This window comes from Pelophylax lessonae, assembly GCF_965119305.1.
Source record: "Pelophylax lessonae genome assembly, chromosome: 4".
In the NCBI taxonomy this organism is placed as follows: Eukaryota; Metazoa; Chordata; class Amphibia; order Anura; family Ranidae; genus Pelophylax; species Pelophylax lessonae.
Window position 1 is genome coordinate 15,919,726 of NC_138771.1, and position 16,948 is coordinate 15,936,673.

Here is a 16,948-nt window from a genome sequence, read left to right on the forward strand (position 1 = left end):
CAGGTGAGAAATGCAGACGATGCACTATGTAACGCCTTGCTATACATTCTCCTGGGCTGGAAATTAACCTTCCAGACTGATAAATTATGGTGATTTCAAAATGCAAAGCAGCCTACAACAAAGAGCGTGGCACCAAATCACATGGGGGATGATGAATAGAAAGTGGATAAAAACCAATAGGAATATTGATGTACGCTTTCATTTCCTAACCTGCGCTACTGCAATGACAAAGGAAATCTTAATGGTTGCTAAATAGGCGACAGACACTGTCCTCCTTCCCTCCCTGAGGAAGTCACGTTTCCCGGTGACAAAACACATAGGGGCAGGGACTATTGGATGACGTCATCACGCACCAAGAGACCAGGAGGTGCACTAATACAGCCAGCCGCTGCTGAGTACCAGCAGTGTAGTGTTTATTGAGGCTTGTATATATGAGTGCACCGAATGCACTGGAAATTATGAGTGGCATTTTTTGTGTGCTGTAAATAAAGGGCAAGCACTATGGATCAAGTCTGCTGTGATCCTCTGGGCATACAGCATTACATTGAAAGGGGACTTGAGCTGTTCTGACCTCACATTTTATGTGGATCATATATACCAGGTGAGAGCACAATCGGTGTTGGGAAAGCACTGAAGGTGGAGGATTGGACACGTTTTGCATGTGAAAGAACAATTAATGGAGAGGCAGAAGGACTAATACACTTGGGACGGTTGATGTGATATACAGTAGGTTTTATTTATGTTAACAATAATCAAAAAAATATTTGAATGTATAGCACTACACCATTTGCTTAGTTTATTACTTCCTCTTCTTGCATTAGCGTCAATATTTTGCCACACCCTATCACATCAGAGTCATCCACCTTCAAGTGTTCCCCCTATCACAGAATCCTCTCATCACACCACAAGCCCCACCCTTCTAATACGAGGCCCCTCTATACAACAGAGTTCCTCTTTAGATCAGAGGCTACCTATCATAGTCACATAGTTACATAGTTAGTGAGGTTGAAAAAAGACATCAGTCCATCCAGTTCAACCTATGATGTATTTGTGTTTGCTTTTAACCGTACATTGTATACCCCTGTATGTTGTGGTCTTTAAGGTGTCCATCTAATAGCTTCTTGAAACTATCAATGCTCCCAGCTGATACGACTGCTTGTGGAAGAGAATTCCACATCCTTACCGCTCTTACAGTGAAGAACCCCTTACGCATTTTAAGGTTAAACCGCCTTTCCCCTAGTTTTAGTGAGTGGCCACGTGTCTTATTGTATTCCCTTACTCTGAATAGTTTGTTCCTTATGCTAGGGTCGCCAGTACAGTATTTGTACATTGATATCATATCCCCCCTCAATCGTCTCTTCTCCAGAGAGAATAAGTTCAGTGCTTGTAGTCTTTCCTCATAGCTGATGTCCTCCATTCCCCTAATTATTTTTGTTGCCCTTCTCTGGACTCTCTCCAATTCCAGCACATCCTTCCTGAGGACCGGTGCCCAGAACTGGACAGCATACTCCAGATGTGGCCGGACCAGAGTCTTATAGAGCGGGAGAATAATCTCTTTATTTCTGGAGTGAATCCCCTTTTTTATACATCCCAGTATTCTGTTGGCTTTGCTTGCAGCGGCTTGGCATTGCATGCCACTGCCAAGCCTGTTGTCTACCAGTACCCCCAAGTCCTTTTCCATCCTAGACTCACCCAGAGGTTCCCCGCCTAGTGAGTAGCTTGCTTTCTGGTTTCTGGCCCCCAAGTGCATTACTTTACATTTTTCAACATTAAACCTCATCTGCCATGTAGTTGCCCACCCCGTTATTTTGTTCAGGTCCGCTTGTAAGGTTTCCACATCCTGCATAGAAGATATTGGCATGCTTAGTTTAGTATCATCCGCAAATACTGAGATTGTACTAGACATCCCCTCCTCTAGATCATTTATGAATAAATTAAACAGGATTGGTCCCAGGACAGAACCCTGGGGGACCCCACTTTCCACACCCGCCCAATCCGAGTACTCCCCATTAATCATCATCCTCTGGACTCTCCCCTGGAGCCAGTTCTCTATCCAGGTACTCACCCTATGGTCCATACCTATCTTCCTTAGTTTGTACAGTAAGCGTTTGTGGGGAACGGTGTCAAAGGCCTTTGCAAAGTCCAGATACACCACATCCACAGGCTTACCTTTATCTAGGTGGCAGCTCACTTCATCATAGAAGGTTAATAGATTGGTGTGGCACGAACGATTTTTCATGAATCCATGCTGATTACTACTAATAATACAGTTTTCATTACTAAAGTCTTGTATGTGGTCCCTTAACAACCCCTCCAAAATCTTGCAGACTACAGATGTTCTCGCTTTCCATCTGAGCCCCACCTTACTCCAGCAGCACTCCATTCTTTCCTGAATGCTGGGGGCAGCCTAACATGCCACCAGCCATGGATCAGTTATGCGTTGCCATGGTGCGGACAGGACACAATGTTCTGGCCCTAGAGCTTCATTGATTGGTGCCATCCTGCATCATGGCAGTGGATAATACTGATCCAAGGCAAATTGCGTTCCATGTTTGCAGCATCCCAGGGGAACCCAAAGAGCACTCCAGTTGAGAAACACTGCTCTAAACCAGCGGTCGCCAACCAGTGGTCTGTGGACCACTGATGGTCGACAAGGAAATTTTGGTGATCCCCAGGGGTTTTTACAAGGGGTGAGTTATCTGTTTTGAGTGATGCCCTTTGTTATTACTGAAATTTGAAAACTGAAATTTTTATGCACTGGATGACTTAAACATTACCCTCTGCCATATAATCAGGGGTTACAGCACAAAACTTTCAGTTTCTGTACACTGGTAGACTATATATGTCTCTCACAAACAGCGTGTAAGAGGGGTTTCTGATTGGCTATATGTTGGCGCCAAGAGCACAAGTTTCCTCCCCAATCCTCTCCTGCTAAAACAGTGACTCTTCTGCTGAGGCTGTAATCGTCTGACATTTTGTGCCTCCCTCCATACCAGAGGCCTTCTCCCGACATTCCAAGCCATTAACCTTCATATACCCAAAGGAAGTCCACGGTTGCTGCACTTTATTAGTGGTACTTGGAAGATGGGGCAAATAATGACATCACATCAACATGCTATCCGGGGTCATTTGACAGTAAACTGTCAATCGCACTTAGTGGGCGGTCCGCACTAGTCATATGTGAAAGCATCATGCAGCATTTTCAGTGAGCCACCTTTCCTCACACGTTTTCTCTCCACCTGGGGTCATTAGTACTCACTAAGATGGGATCTCTCCTGTCACCTCCTTGAGTACACCTCTTCCGGGACCCTCCAGGGGGAAAGCCGCACTCCAAGGAACTCTTGGCCTTGCCTAAAAGTCCTTTTGCAACCTGGCTAGTCCCCACACCTCCATCAGTGTCAGGAAGTCTACAGCTGGCTCCTCTGGCTGCAAGTGTACCTCTCCTTGGCCTCCAGCCCGGCCCAGGGCCTCTTCCTGATTCTGGGATCTCTGGCTCCCATGCCCCAACTGTACTTGGGCTCCTCACAACCTGGCTTATAACTGGGCCCTGACTCACCCATGCCATCACTACAGGAGGGCTCTACTTTAAATGGGCCTAGCACTTCATGACACTGCATTCTGTAATGTGACACTTTTCTGGAACAGAGCCCACCTAGTGGGAGACTAGCTAACTGCACCAGCCTACACATCAGTGCCACAAATCATTCATCAGATCACTGAATTGTACCGCCCACGAGTGGTATCACCTGCATGTTGACTGTGGGTGGTCAGGTGCAAATGACAATCCGGCTGCTGATTAGAAGACTTGATGACTCTGGATGTCGTTTGGACAGGAAGTAAATCTACGGCGTTGGGTTGGAACAGAATGTAAAATGCAAAAGAGGCATCAAAGAATCACTTGCAGTAGCTACATCGAACTTTAGAGGGCATCCCTGACTGATTCAGTGAAGAAAGTGTGTTGCTGGAGCTCCACTTTAAGGACAATACCAACATTTTCTCTATCCTTAGGTAATGACACACACAGCATAGAGCATGTAAAACTTTTCTGCTGTATCAGAGTCGGGATCACAAAATGTAATCTTACCTTTACAGCCAGGATCTTCCCACTGGAAACATGATATGCTCTGCAAAACAGATAAATAATCAATAAAAATCGTGACATTTGCTCTTCTGACCTCGCAGTTTAAACTGTAAAATACATTAACCACTTAGGAACCAGGCCTATATCTGACACTTGTTGTTTACAAGTTAAAATTAGTATTTTTTGCTAGAAAATTACTTAGAACCCCCAAACATTATATATATTTTTTTAGTAGAGACCATAGAGAATAAAATGGAGATCATTGCAATACTTTATGTCACACCGTATTTACGCGTTTCAGAAAATCAAGATTTTCCTTCTTTCATCAGTGGTATTGAACTATAGGTTACAATCGTTCGATTGGAGGTGTACACTAACAAAACCGCATGGGTAAAAGCTATAATTCTGACTGTTAGTCACACCATGCACCATGACAAGGTCACCCCAGTGAGAAGAGCCCACGGTCCAGTGAGTACATCCGAATCAGCAAGGGTACAAAAGAAAAGGGACCAGAATATCGAGATCTTACAAGCCGCCATCCAAGGGGGGGCAGGTAAGTCCCACTAGATGGTTGTTTGTGCTGAATGGATACATACTGTGGCATGACCATAGTTGGTTCAATTAGTCAAACTGGGGAGCGTTGCAATTCTGGGATCTACTATCCGCAGTACTAACGTTCCTCACCACGATCAGTTTAAACTGATCTTACCTGCCCCCCCTTGGATGGCGGCTTGTAAGATCTAGATATTCAGGTCCCTTGCCTACCAAGAAGGCATCAGAACTAAAGCCGTGAACACACAGGCCGGATGTCATGAGCCATTGGCCAGTTTAAAAAAAAAAAAAAAACGACCCATCTGTATGGCACCCTGTCCCACAGAAGCTGGCCGTTTGGTTGGTTTCTGTCGGACGAGCATGCTCCAGCACCAGCAGCCAACCAACTCCCGGTCAGCTCTCTCAGCCAGTGGCTCCTCCTGTCAGAACACAACAGCTCAGAAGGATAGATGGCCATACTAACTTTGGATAGTTAGTACAGCTGCTCCGGCCCGAGCTTACAGTTTTTTTTTGTTCACCCTGCAGGATTGAACAAAAAGAAGGTCATAGTGTATACCAGGCATTAGACAGCTTATGGAGAGCCCTGTCATTTACTGGGGACAAGCCTGTGGGACTGAGGCCAGATTCAGCCCCCACTCAACAAGAGGCACCAGCATTCTCCCTTTCCAAGGACTGATGAGAACAGATACTACACTAGATCTTAGCCAAAGATGACGCAACTGTAGGAGAGGTGGAGGGACCACCTGAAATGGCCTAGTGGGCCAGATTTAGCCCGTGGGTTATGCGTTTGACACATGTGGCTTAGGGAGAGGTGTTGGAATCAAGACTGAGGAGTAAACTAATTGATGCACAATGCACTATTTAAATTTCATTTTTTTTTTTCTGGAATTGGACTTTAGGAGGCACAAGCAGATCATAAATCACTATCTGGAGACCACTAACTGAAAGGTCTCACGGATGTCAGGCTATGAGGTTAAGTAGAAACTGCAGCCATCTATTTTATTTGTGCTGAACCACAAAGTTTCATACTCCAGGTTATCAGTACATTTCATACAGGAACACAACAGACTTCAACATGCGAATATCCTAAAACATTTTGTCTCGGCTCCCCTCTTCAAGTCTGCTTATCAATCTCCAAGATTCCAAAAAAACCCTGGAGCTGTGCATTACAGTGCAAGTAGTATATCTAAATGGGAACATAAAACCTCTCAATTCCTCTCTCGTAAAATGATATGTAATAAAGCTTTCAATTTCTTGAGGAGAAAACAACATACACAAACTCTTGACAATGTGTAGATTTAAAGTGGTCCTGTCGTGCAACACTAGCAGATCTACCACGATGGAGGATCTTGGGGAGCAGAACAGTCACACATTTGGGTTGATTTACTAAAACTGGAGAGTGCATAATGTGGAGCAGCTCTGCATAGAAACTGAGAGGCTTCCAGGTTTTTCTTTCAAAGCTTAACCACTTTACGACCGCCCTATCGTAGCTTTACTGCTACAGGGCGGGCGCTGTGTGCAGGATCACATATATATATATATATATACACGTGATCCCGCATTTCCGGGTGCGGGGGCTCGCTCCCACTGTGATTATCCACAGCGGGAGCCGCTTAGTGGGTACCGCGGACTCTAAGGCCACCGACACCCGCCGATCATTCGTTATACAGGCAGAATGGCAGTCTGCCTATGTAAACAAGGCAGATCACTGTTCTGTCAGTAGGGAAGGCATGGATCCTGTGTTCCTGCAAAGAAGGGACCTTCCCCTAGTAAAAGCACCTCCCACACAGTGCACAAACACTGGCTAGGCACACAGGTAATGATCGCCCTATATATGTTTAACCCCTTCCCAGCCAGTGTCATTAGTACAGTGACAATAGATATTTTTAGCACTGATCACTGTATTAGTGTCACTGGCCCCCCAAAAAATGCCAAAAGTGTACGATTTATCCGCAGTCCCGCTATAAGTCGCTGATCGCCGTCATTACTAGTAAAAAAATAAATACAAATAAAATAAATCTACATATTCCAAAGTTTGTAGATGCTAAAACGTTTTCACAGTTTGGGATTTTGTTTTACCAAAAATATGTAGCAGAATACATATTTGCTTAAATTTATGAAGAAATTAGATTTTTTACAGTTTTTTTATTGGCTATGTTTTATAGCAGAGAGTAAAAAAATTGGATTTTTGACTTACCATAAAATCCATTTCTCTGATCTTCATTGGAGGGACACAGCTCCTGATATTCTTAACCATTGGGTTATACTGCCCACTATAGGACACTAGGCATAAAAAAAAAAGTTTGGCTATGCCCATGGGCAGTCCGGGGGGTATACGCCCTCTCTCTGCTATAGGCATTCAGTTTAGTTACAAGCAGTGTCAGGAGAATTACAACTCCACAGAGGGGTGGGTGCAGTGTCTGTCAATGAACATCAGAGAAATACATTTTACAGCAAGTCAGAAATCCCATTTTTCTCTTTCGTTCATTGACAGGCACAGCTCCTGATCTTCTTAACCATTGGGATGTTCCAAAGCAGTGTAAAACATGAGGGGTGGGAACAGCGAAAAAAATAAATTCCCATGGCTAAACTATAGCCAACCAGGAGCTCAACCAAGCCAACTGGAGCTCACCTGCAAAAAAAAAAAATACACCCTCAAAGAGGATCAGGTCCTCTTAAACAGCAGCCTGCAAAACCTTGCGGCCAAAAGAAGCATCTGCAGATGCCAACACATCCACTTTATAGAACTTTGGAAATGTGTGCACCGACGACCAGGTGGCCGCCTTGTAAACCTGCGTCACTGACACCTGATGACGGAAACCCCAGGAGCCACTAAGCGCCCCCAGTAGAGTGCGCCTTGACAGGGAAAGGAGGAACCTGACCCCTGATGCAATAGGCCTGAATCACCATCTGTCTGATCCATCATGAAATGGTCGCAGAGGAAGCGGACAACTCTTTACGAGGTCCATCCTTGAGCAAAAATAGAGTCTGACTTCCTCAAAGACTCCGTAGCTGCCAGGTAGACCCTAATTGCCCGGACCACATCCAAGGTATGCAAGACATTTTCCTTTGGATGTTTAGGGATGGGACATAGGGAAGGCAAAACAATGTCTTCACTCAAATGAAAAACAGAGACAACCTTTGGAAGAAAGGACGGACAGGGGCGAAGAACCACCTTATCCCTGTGGATTACCAGGTAAGGTGAAAGATCGGATAACGACACCAGTTCAGACACCCTGCGCGCAGAGGTGATGGCCACCAAAAAGGCCACATTCTGGAACAGCGTAAGCAGGGGAATCTCCCAAGGATTCTCAAAGGGAGGCTTCTGGAAACTCGAAAGCACCAAATTGAGATCCCAAGGAGGCAACGGATCCCAAACTGGAGTAACCAATGTTGGACACCCTGAAGAAAAAAGGTACACACCAGGGAGTGTGTGGCCAAAGGTCATTGGAAGAAGACCGCCAAAACTGATACCTGGCCCCATGTTACTCCAGGCCAATTTCTGTTCAACCCTCTGTGGAAGGGAGGTCAAGATCCACGCCACCGAGAAGGAGCAAGGATGAATTCCAAGAGACTCACACCACGCAATGTACGTCTTCCATGTACAATGGTAGATCTTCCTAGAAGTAGATTTCCAACAAGATAGGAATCACCAACTCAGATAAACCCCTATCCTTCAGCACCTGGCATTCAACAGCCAAGCTGTCAAAGCCAGCGACTGTAAAGCAGGATGGAAGATCGGTCCTTGAGACACCAGATCCTCCCTGAGAGGAAGCTTCCAAGGAACACCGGAGACCAGCCGCACCAAATCGGCGTATGAAGCCCTTCGAGGCCAGTCCGGAGCCTTTAAGATGACCGCAATCCCTTCTGCCTTGATCCTGCGGAGAAGTCTTGGCAGAAGCTTGAGAGGAGGGAAGGCGTAAATCAGACAATACTGACACCACGGAGCCACCAGTGCGTCTATGGTGTCCGCCAGAGGATCCCTTGACCGAGCCACAAACCTCTGCACCTTTCTGTTGCGTGGAGACGCCACCAGATCCCCCTCGGGGGTGCCCCACTGGAGACACAATTGATGAAACACCTCCAGATGAAGGGACCACTCCCCTTGGTCAAACGCCTGTGGACTGAGGTAATCCGCCTGCCAATTTTCCACTCCGGGAAAGTGTACGGTGGAGAGGGCTGGAACGAACCGTTCTACCCACCTTAGAATGCCGGCTACCTCCAGAGCCACCAGGACACTTCTTGTGCCCCCTTAGTGATTGACATAAGCGGCGGCCGTGGCATTGCCCGAATAAATGCACACTGGACAAACCTGAAGACGATCCGTCCAATGGTCCAGACACAGTCTAATCACTTGGAGTTCCAAGACATTGATCGGTAGTCTGGACTGTTCCAGCATTCAGATGCCCTGAGCAGAAGGCCTCCCCAGCCGGATAGGCTGGCATCTGTAGTGACAGCTGTCCAATACAAGGGAGAAAGGATTTGCCCAGCTGAAGCGCTGGAGAAAGAAGTCACCATATCAGGGACTCCTTCGTTCCCCAACTCAACCGGATCGGATTGTCCAGAGACTGCGGAGTGTTTTCCCATTTGGTTAGAATCTCCCTTTGCAGGGACTTCGTATGGAACTGTGCAAACGGAACCGCCTCGATGGTAGACACCATCAGGCCCAGCACCTGCATGCAAGTCTGGAGGGATTACCATCTGCTGGACAGCAGGAGACGAACTGCAGCCTGCAACTTCTGGAGCTTGTCTAGAGGAAGGAGCACTCTGGCTAAGGCTGAGTCCAGAGTAAGGCCCAGATAGTCCAGCTTCATGGACGGAACCAGAGCAGAGTTCTGAAAATTCAAATCCAGCCAAACTCCCGCAGAGTTCGCATTGTGATCTCCACGTTTTCCACCAGAGCAGAAGGAGACTCCGCTCGCAGAAGTATGTACCATGTAGCCCAGTACCGCGATCCCCCGTTGGCGTAACAAGGCTAGCACCGGGGCAAACACTTTTGTGAACACCCGAGGAGCAGAGGCGAGAACAAAGGGTAATGCAACAAACTGATAATGCTCCTCTCCCACAGAAAAGCGGAGAAAATTCTGGTGACTGGCACATATTGGAATGTGAAGGTAGGCATCCTTGATGTCGATAGAGGCGAGGAAATCCCCCTGACGCAGGGATGGCACCACCGTTCGTATGGACTCCATTCTTAACTTCTGCATCCGCACAAAGAAGATTAGCACCAGGTTAGGGTAAAACCCCTGAAAACGTTCTGGAGTCAGAAACGGGACAATCATCCCTTGAAGTAACAGGTCTTGTACTGCCTCAAACAGGCTCTCCAAGAGGTCCAGGGACAGGCCGAAGTTGGAAGGAAAGAACCTTGCCTGGGGGACAAGAGTGAAACTCGATCATGTAGCTGGACCGAATGACTTTGTGGACCCACTTGTCTTGCACCAGGGCTCTCGGCTTGCCATACCAGGTTGGTTTGGATCCTCCAGAGGAGGCCCTGAAAGGCTTCAAGCCTGTGCATGATAATTAATTATCTGGTAAGAGTCCAGTCTCTATTTATTCCACATGGTGATTCATCTGGTTTGTGGGAAGACACCCTGATCCCCTGATCCCTGCTCATGATTTTGTGGTTTTTGACTGCATTATATAGAGGGGCTGGTAAAGGCACTATAATCGTATCAACTGTTACATGGTGCTGTTGGGGGAATTGGAGTCTGTGAATCCACACTGAACTCATTTCCTTTATCTTTCATCCTAATGAAGATTCATTAGTCACATATTCTTTTGGACATTTTTTGGACTTGATTTATGTGGAGTTTTATGTATATGTAATCTGACACTGTGTTGTTATGTTTTGTCCACACCTATTTACACGTTTTGATGTGCACCTAATTTACATACAGTACTGAGCGCACTAATTGTATTTTCCTTTATTCTTATTTACTCCAATACGGTTCTAGTCCTAGTTGCAGCCACTGTAATTATATAGTTTTGTGCACCTTATTTTACCAAAAAAGTATATTTATAAATGTTAATACAGTAGTGTACTGTATACTAAGGATGCACAGATATATCGCCGGCTGAAAATAAGGTTATTGGCATGAAAAAAAGGTGGCGATAATTGCCGCCCAAAATAGGAAAAAAGGTGCCCATAATAAATTCATATTCATTTAAATTCAGGACATTAATTGAAAAGTCGAATATAATACAATTATCTATAAAAAAAAAATGGATTTTTGACTTACCGTAAAAAATCCTTTTCTCTGAAGTTCATTGACAGACGCAGCTCCATATTCTTCTTAATAATTATGCTACAGGTGTAGGACAATAGGCAGGAAAAAACTTTACCACGCCTATGGGGCAGTCCCTGCAGGCATACACCCACTCACTCTGCTATAGGATTCAGTTTTGTTGCAAGCAGTGTCAGAAGTAAAAATCACCAACCCATTCAGAAAGAGGGGCGGGTGTTGCGTCTGTCAATGAACTTCAGAGAAAAGGATTTTACGGTAAGTCAAAAATCCAGTTTTCGCTATCGTTCATTGACAGACGCAGCTCCATATTCTTCTTAACCATTGGGATGCCCCAAAGCAGTATTTGCATGAGGGGTGGGAAAACAACTCAGAGAAAGAACATAATTCCCCAAAGGCTAAACTTAGCCAACCAGGTAACATAGAGCTCAACTAGGAACAACTGGAGCTCAACTAGGAACAACTGGAGATCACCTAGGAAAAACTGGAGCTCACCTAGGAAAAACATACACCCTCAAAAGAGAAAAAATTGTTCTTTTAAACAGCAGCCTGCAAAACCTTGCGGCCAAAAGAAGCAGTCGAGGATGCAAACACATCTACTTTGTAGAATTTAGTGAACGTGTGCACAGACAACCAAATTACCGCCTTGCAAACTTGTATTACTGACGTCTGATGGCGAAAAAGGCCCAAGAGGCACTCAGCGCCCTAGCAGAATGTGCCTTCACAGGGAAAGGTGGAATCTGACCCTTAAGTGAATACGCCTGTACCACCGTCTGCATGATCCATCTGGATATGGTCGCAGCGGACGCAGCCAATCCCTTCCGAGGTCCTTCCGTAAGGACAAAAGAAGAGTCTGATTTCCTGAAAGACTCAGTAACCACCAGCCAAACCCTAATTGCGAGAAATCACAGCCAAAGAATGCAAGGCAATTTCCTTGGGATGCTTGGGCTCAGGACAGAGTGAAGGCAGCACAATATCTTCATTCAATGGAAATTAGAAACCACCGTAGGAAGAAACGACTGATTAGGTCGAAGTACCACTTAATCTTTGTGGACCACCTGAGAAGGAGAACAACAGGATAGCACCGCCAATTCAGACACTCTGCGGGCAGAGGTAATAGCCACCAAAAAGGCTACCTTCTGTGAAAGTGTAAGCAGAGGAATCTCCCTAAGTTTTCAAAGGGAGGTTTTTGAAGAAAACACCGCCAAAGCTGACACCTGGCCTTTAAGAGTACCCAAGGCCAACTGCTGCTCAACCCCTCTTAGGAGGAAATTCAATTTTCTAGCCACTGAAAAGGAGCGTGAATGCACCTTAATCGATTTACACCATGAGATGTACGATTTCCACGTACGAGGTAGATGGTGGAGGTAGATTTTCTAGCCTTCAACAGTGCAGGAATCACTGAGTCAGAAAGACCCCTATCCTTCAATACTTGGCTTTCAACAGCCACACAGTTAAAAGCCAGCGACTGTAAAGCAGGATGGAAGATCGGTCCTTGAGACAACAGATCTTCCCTGAGAGGAAGTCTCCAAGAAGCATCGGCGACCAACCTTACCAGATCTGCATACCAAGACCAGCGACACCAGTCTGGGGCCACCAGAATGAACAGAATCCTTTCCACCTCTATTCAGCGCAGAAGCCTCGGCAGAAGTTTCAGCGGAGGAAATGCATAGATCAGCCAATACTGACCCCAAGGAGCCACCAGTTTGTCTGTGGCGTCGGCCAGAGGTCCCAAGACCTGGCTACAAACATCTGTACCTTCTCGTTGAGCCGAGAAACTAACAGGTCAACATCGGGTGTCCCCCACTGGACACACAACAGGTGAAAAACCTCCGGGTAAAGGGACCATTCCCCCTGATCCAACACCTAACGATACCAACGACAATCGGGTGAGCGCCACTCAGGACAGACTACCTCTCCACTCGGGGTGGGGGTGCTGACGGCCAAGGGGCACGCTGCCACTCAGGCCAAACCAGGTCGTGTGCGTCTCGGTGTTTCATGCTCGTACCAGCCCCTGTCCATTGGGGCTCTGTGTGTGCTCGCTGGCCAGGCTGGGAGACCTTAAGGATCTAGGATGTCCAGTCCGAAACCCAGTACGGCTGTTGACTGTAGTTCTCTCAGTAACATAACTAGCTAAAAAAATAAACATTTTAACAATGGTTTCCTTTAAAATAAAAATAAAAATAAAAAAGTTAAGACCGAAGTCCCAGCCGGGAACTAGGTCCTGCTCCTAATCTAGGCAGAAACAAACTGAATCCTATATCAGAGTGAGTGGGTGTATGCCTTCAGGGACTGCCCCATAGGCGTGGTAAAGTTTTATCCTGCCTAGTGTCCTACTCCTGTAGGGGGCAGCATAATCCAATGGTTAAGAAAAATATGGAGCTGCGTCTGTCAATGAACAATAGAGAAATATGTATTTTTTTTTTTAAACCGTCCATTTTGTTTTTTTCGGCCAAGTGCATCCTGAACTTTAATTTTGGTACACCACTACTGTATACTGCTGTTTCCATAACCAAAGATTTAATACAGCATACAATATCAACTGGTTGGAGAGCTGGTCATCAGTCTGAACAGTCATTAATCAGGTAGGTTGTTAAATGAGGAGTGTCTATATTTGCAAAAGTATTATAGGGAGGGGGGAGGAGCAACATTACAATAAGTTGTAAAGAAGAGTGAAAGTCCACTTTAACACATTAACTCCTAGAACAGGGTTCTCAACCAGGGTTCCTCCAGAGGTTGCTAGGGGTTCCATGAGCAATGAGCAATTTCTGCCTCTCAGCTAAGTTCCCACTGACACCATTGATCTTCTTAGTTATCTGTAAGAAGGGAATTCTTCCCACTGACCATTAATGTAAGGAGCATTCTTACCACTGATCACCAATGTAAGGAGCATTCTTCCCACTGATCACCAATGTAAGGAGCATTCTTACCACTGATCACCGATGTAAGGAAAATTCTTCACACTGACCATAAATTTAAAGGGCATTGTTTTCTCCCATCGACTCTGGGCATTTTCTACTCTCACTGGCCATAATCCGGCCCCCTCAAAGTTCGACAAATGGTAAACTGGCCCTTTGTCGATCCATCGGTTCGTTTCAGTGCAGGCTTTTTTTTTTTTGGTTTGTTGTCCATTTACTGTCGGCGGCTATATCCACCAGCAGTGATCAGTCTTTTCTGTTGGTGGGGATGACTCCCTGTGCTCCACGCCGGCAGAACACAATAGCACCGCAGGAGGAATTCCCCCATCAACACTGTGTGTTGATGGGGGAATTATCTTACCTGCAACCCGTGGGTTATCTGCAAACCCAAAATTGCATATTGCACTGCCTTCCTTATAGGATACTCCCAAAAGGAAGTCAGAAATAATACACGGTTTTAAAAAAAGAATAAAACGGTTTTAAAAAAAGAATAAAACAAGCTACATTTAAATTACCATTTTACACATCTGACTCCTGGAATTGACAGCAGATATCTTTTATCTAACAAAAGGTCTTTGTCTAAGCAGGCTTGGTTAAGGTTTCGTTGGAATTCATTTACCGACAATGAAGTGATGTGAAAGCCTTCAGTTTACCTGGAGATCAACAATCCGATCGCGGACAAGATAAGATGCTTCTGTAACAATTAATGCATTTAAGTACCACTAGGACTGAAAGTCCCTGAACCCAGCCTAACACTCGCAAAGCTATATACTTAAAACACACATACACGGCGTTTGTTACCAGAAACACGTCTTCTAGGACATTCCAACAAACTGAAAAAGGTAAAGTAAATTACGGCTGTAATTAATCACTCAAACACGAGGGTTGTACCAAATGTAATGCAAAAGTGGGCATTAGTCTTTTTTTTTTTCAATTTTTTTTATTAAAGGCTTGCCGTCCCCTCCAGATCAGTTTTACTGCTACAGGGCGATAGCTGTGCGCTGGATCCCGTATATATACACGTGATCTGGCTCTTCCAGGTAGGGGGCGCGCGTGCACGCCACCACCGGCTCGTTTACGCTGTGATCATACACTGCGGGAGCACAGCAGATGGGTACAGTGTACTCGATGTCATCAGGCATCCACCGCTTATCCAATACAGAGGCAGAACGGTGAGCTGCCTATGTAAACAAGGCAGATCGCCGTTCTGACAGGAGGGAAGGCATGGATCCATTGTCTTTGCAAAACAAGGACAAGGATCCATGTATTCCCCTAGTAAAAGCACCTCCCCCACACTAGTAAAACACAGGCTAGGCACACAGTTAACCCTTTGATCTCCCCTGATGTTAATCCCTTCCCTGCCAGTGTCATTTGTACAGTGACAGTGCAATTTTTTTAGCACTGATCACTGTATTAGTGTCACTGGTCCCTAAAAAGTGTCAGTTAGTGTCAGAATGTCCGCCATAATATCACAGTCCCGCTATAAGTCATTACTAGTAAAAAGTAAACAAATATCCCATAGTTTGTAGATGCTTTAATTTTTGCACAAACCAATCAATATACGCATAATGGAATTTTTCTTTATCAAAAATAGGTAGCAGAATACATATTGGTCTAAATTTATAAAGAAATTTTATTTTTTAAATTTTTTTTACTGAACATGTTTTATGGCAGAAAGTAAAAAATGTTGAGATTTTTATTTGTAATTTTTATCATAATCATATCCTGACCTTTGCCATTCCTATCTCAGGGCATACGAAGTACACGGGCAAGAGAATAGTGACACACTGATGGAAAGACCAGAACTTTTTTTATATGCTGCAGTGAGGCCTGTTTGCCAGATTGTGTTCTCTCCAGCCAATAGCTCGCTCTTGTCACTTCTGCAGCTGTCCGTATCTCCGCTATAACTCAGTACCGACTTTTGGCTTGTTCTTTGACTATGCTTCTGGTTAATTCCAGCCTGCGACCACTTGCTACTGACCTTTGGCTTGTTTGCAGACTACGTTTCTGCTTAATCCCTACTTGCTATAACTGCTATTGGACCCCGGCTTGCTCACCTCCAGGTGAGGACGGCAACCTGGTACTAACATGCAACCAAACCCATCTCCACTGTCAGGAGCTCTAGTGCTTAGACCCCGCACCTCTGGTGAGCCTGTGTCATCTGCCAGGGTGACTACTATACTGCTATAGCTACTGGCCTCCGAGCCTGACCCCTGTCTGTGACAGACTATATCTGATTGGATGTGGTCAGTGTTTAGCCGTCAACTTCCACCAGGTTCATTCAACAAAAGTTGAGTAAAAAAAACAACTTTTGATAAGCTGGCGGAGCCAACAGGACCACCCACAGCTCGAAATTCATGTGATTCACCAAAAACAATGGAGTACTGTCTGTGATACTTTTTCTATTTGCACTAACATCCAAATTTTCAGGACATTTCAAGGTTTAGCCCCTTCTTCAAGCAGGCTGATTTAGCAGGAATTGTCCAAAATTGGAGCCACGAATGGCAGGCTTAAACTGGTTGTAAACTCACATGTATTAATTATTTTGATTCTCCCTGTTGCAGGTCCCAGTTCAGTACAGTGTGTGTGTGTTTTCCTATAATTATAATGCTAAATATCTTTTTTGCAGAGCCCTGCTGTGCTGTCATGTGACCTCCCTCTGCTTTCCTTCCTGATCAAAGAGAGCAGAGTGGGAGGGGCTGCGATTCCCTTATGATGAATGCATGAGGGAGGTCACATGTTTGCACAGCAGGGCTCTGGAAAGAAGGTATTTAGCATTATAATTTTAGGAAAACACACACACTGTACTGAACAGGGACCAAAAACTGAGAAGATCAAAGTAATTAATAAATATTTCTTTATTTTACAAGCACTGGAGCAGCTGCAGGGAATAGAATTACACAGGCATGAGAGGAGAGGGGAGGGGCGGGGAGGAGATCGGAAGTACGCAGACTACGGAACTGAAAGGGAGAGGGGGGGCGTGTTTTTTTTTTTTAGTGTTACAACCACTTTAACTCAAAGGTTGCCCCCATTCTCACTTGAAATAAGTAAGTAGATACCATATGTGGTAAGACACCATGTTTTGAAAGTGTGCATTTTAAATATATTGATTTGCCAAAATTGAAGTCACACATGCTGTTAATGGCAATTCTCAA

General features: G+C 45.2%; 1 protein-coding gene and 1 long non-coding RNA gene across 2 annotated transcripts in view; one reads left to right on the plus strand and one right to left on the minus strand.

The window, feature by feature from the left end:
• Positions 1-16,948, plus strand: part of LOC309552212 — a 603,675-nt gene that overhangs the window by 245,362 nt on the left and 341,365 nt on the right. The gene's annotated exons all lie outside the window — the stretch shown is intronic.
• Positions 1-16,948, minus strand: part of MAP2K5 (mitogen-activated protein kinase kinase 5) — a 308,258-nt gene that overhangs the window by 132,451 nt on the left and 158,859 nt on the right. Inside the window, exon 9 of the mRNA XM_082253022.1 lies at positions 4,085-4,124. Within this exon, the coding sequence (XP_082109148.1) occupies positions 4,085-4,124 (40 nt within the window). The remainder of the gene's footprint in view (positions 1-4,084; positions 4,125-16,948) is intronic.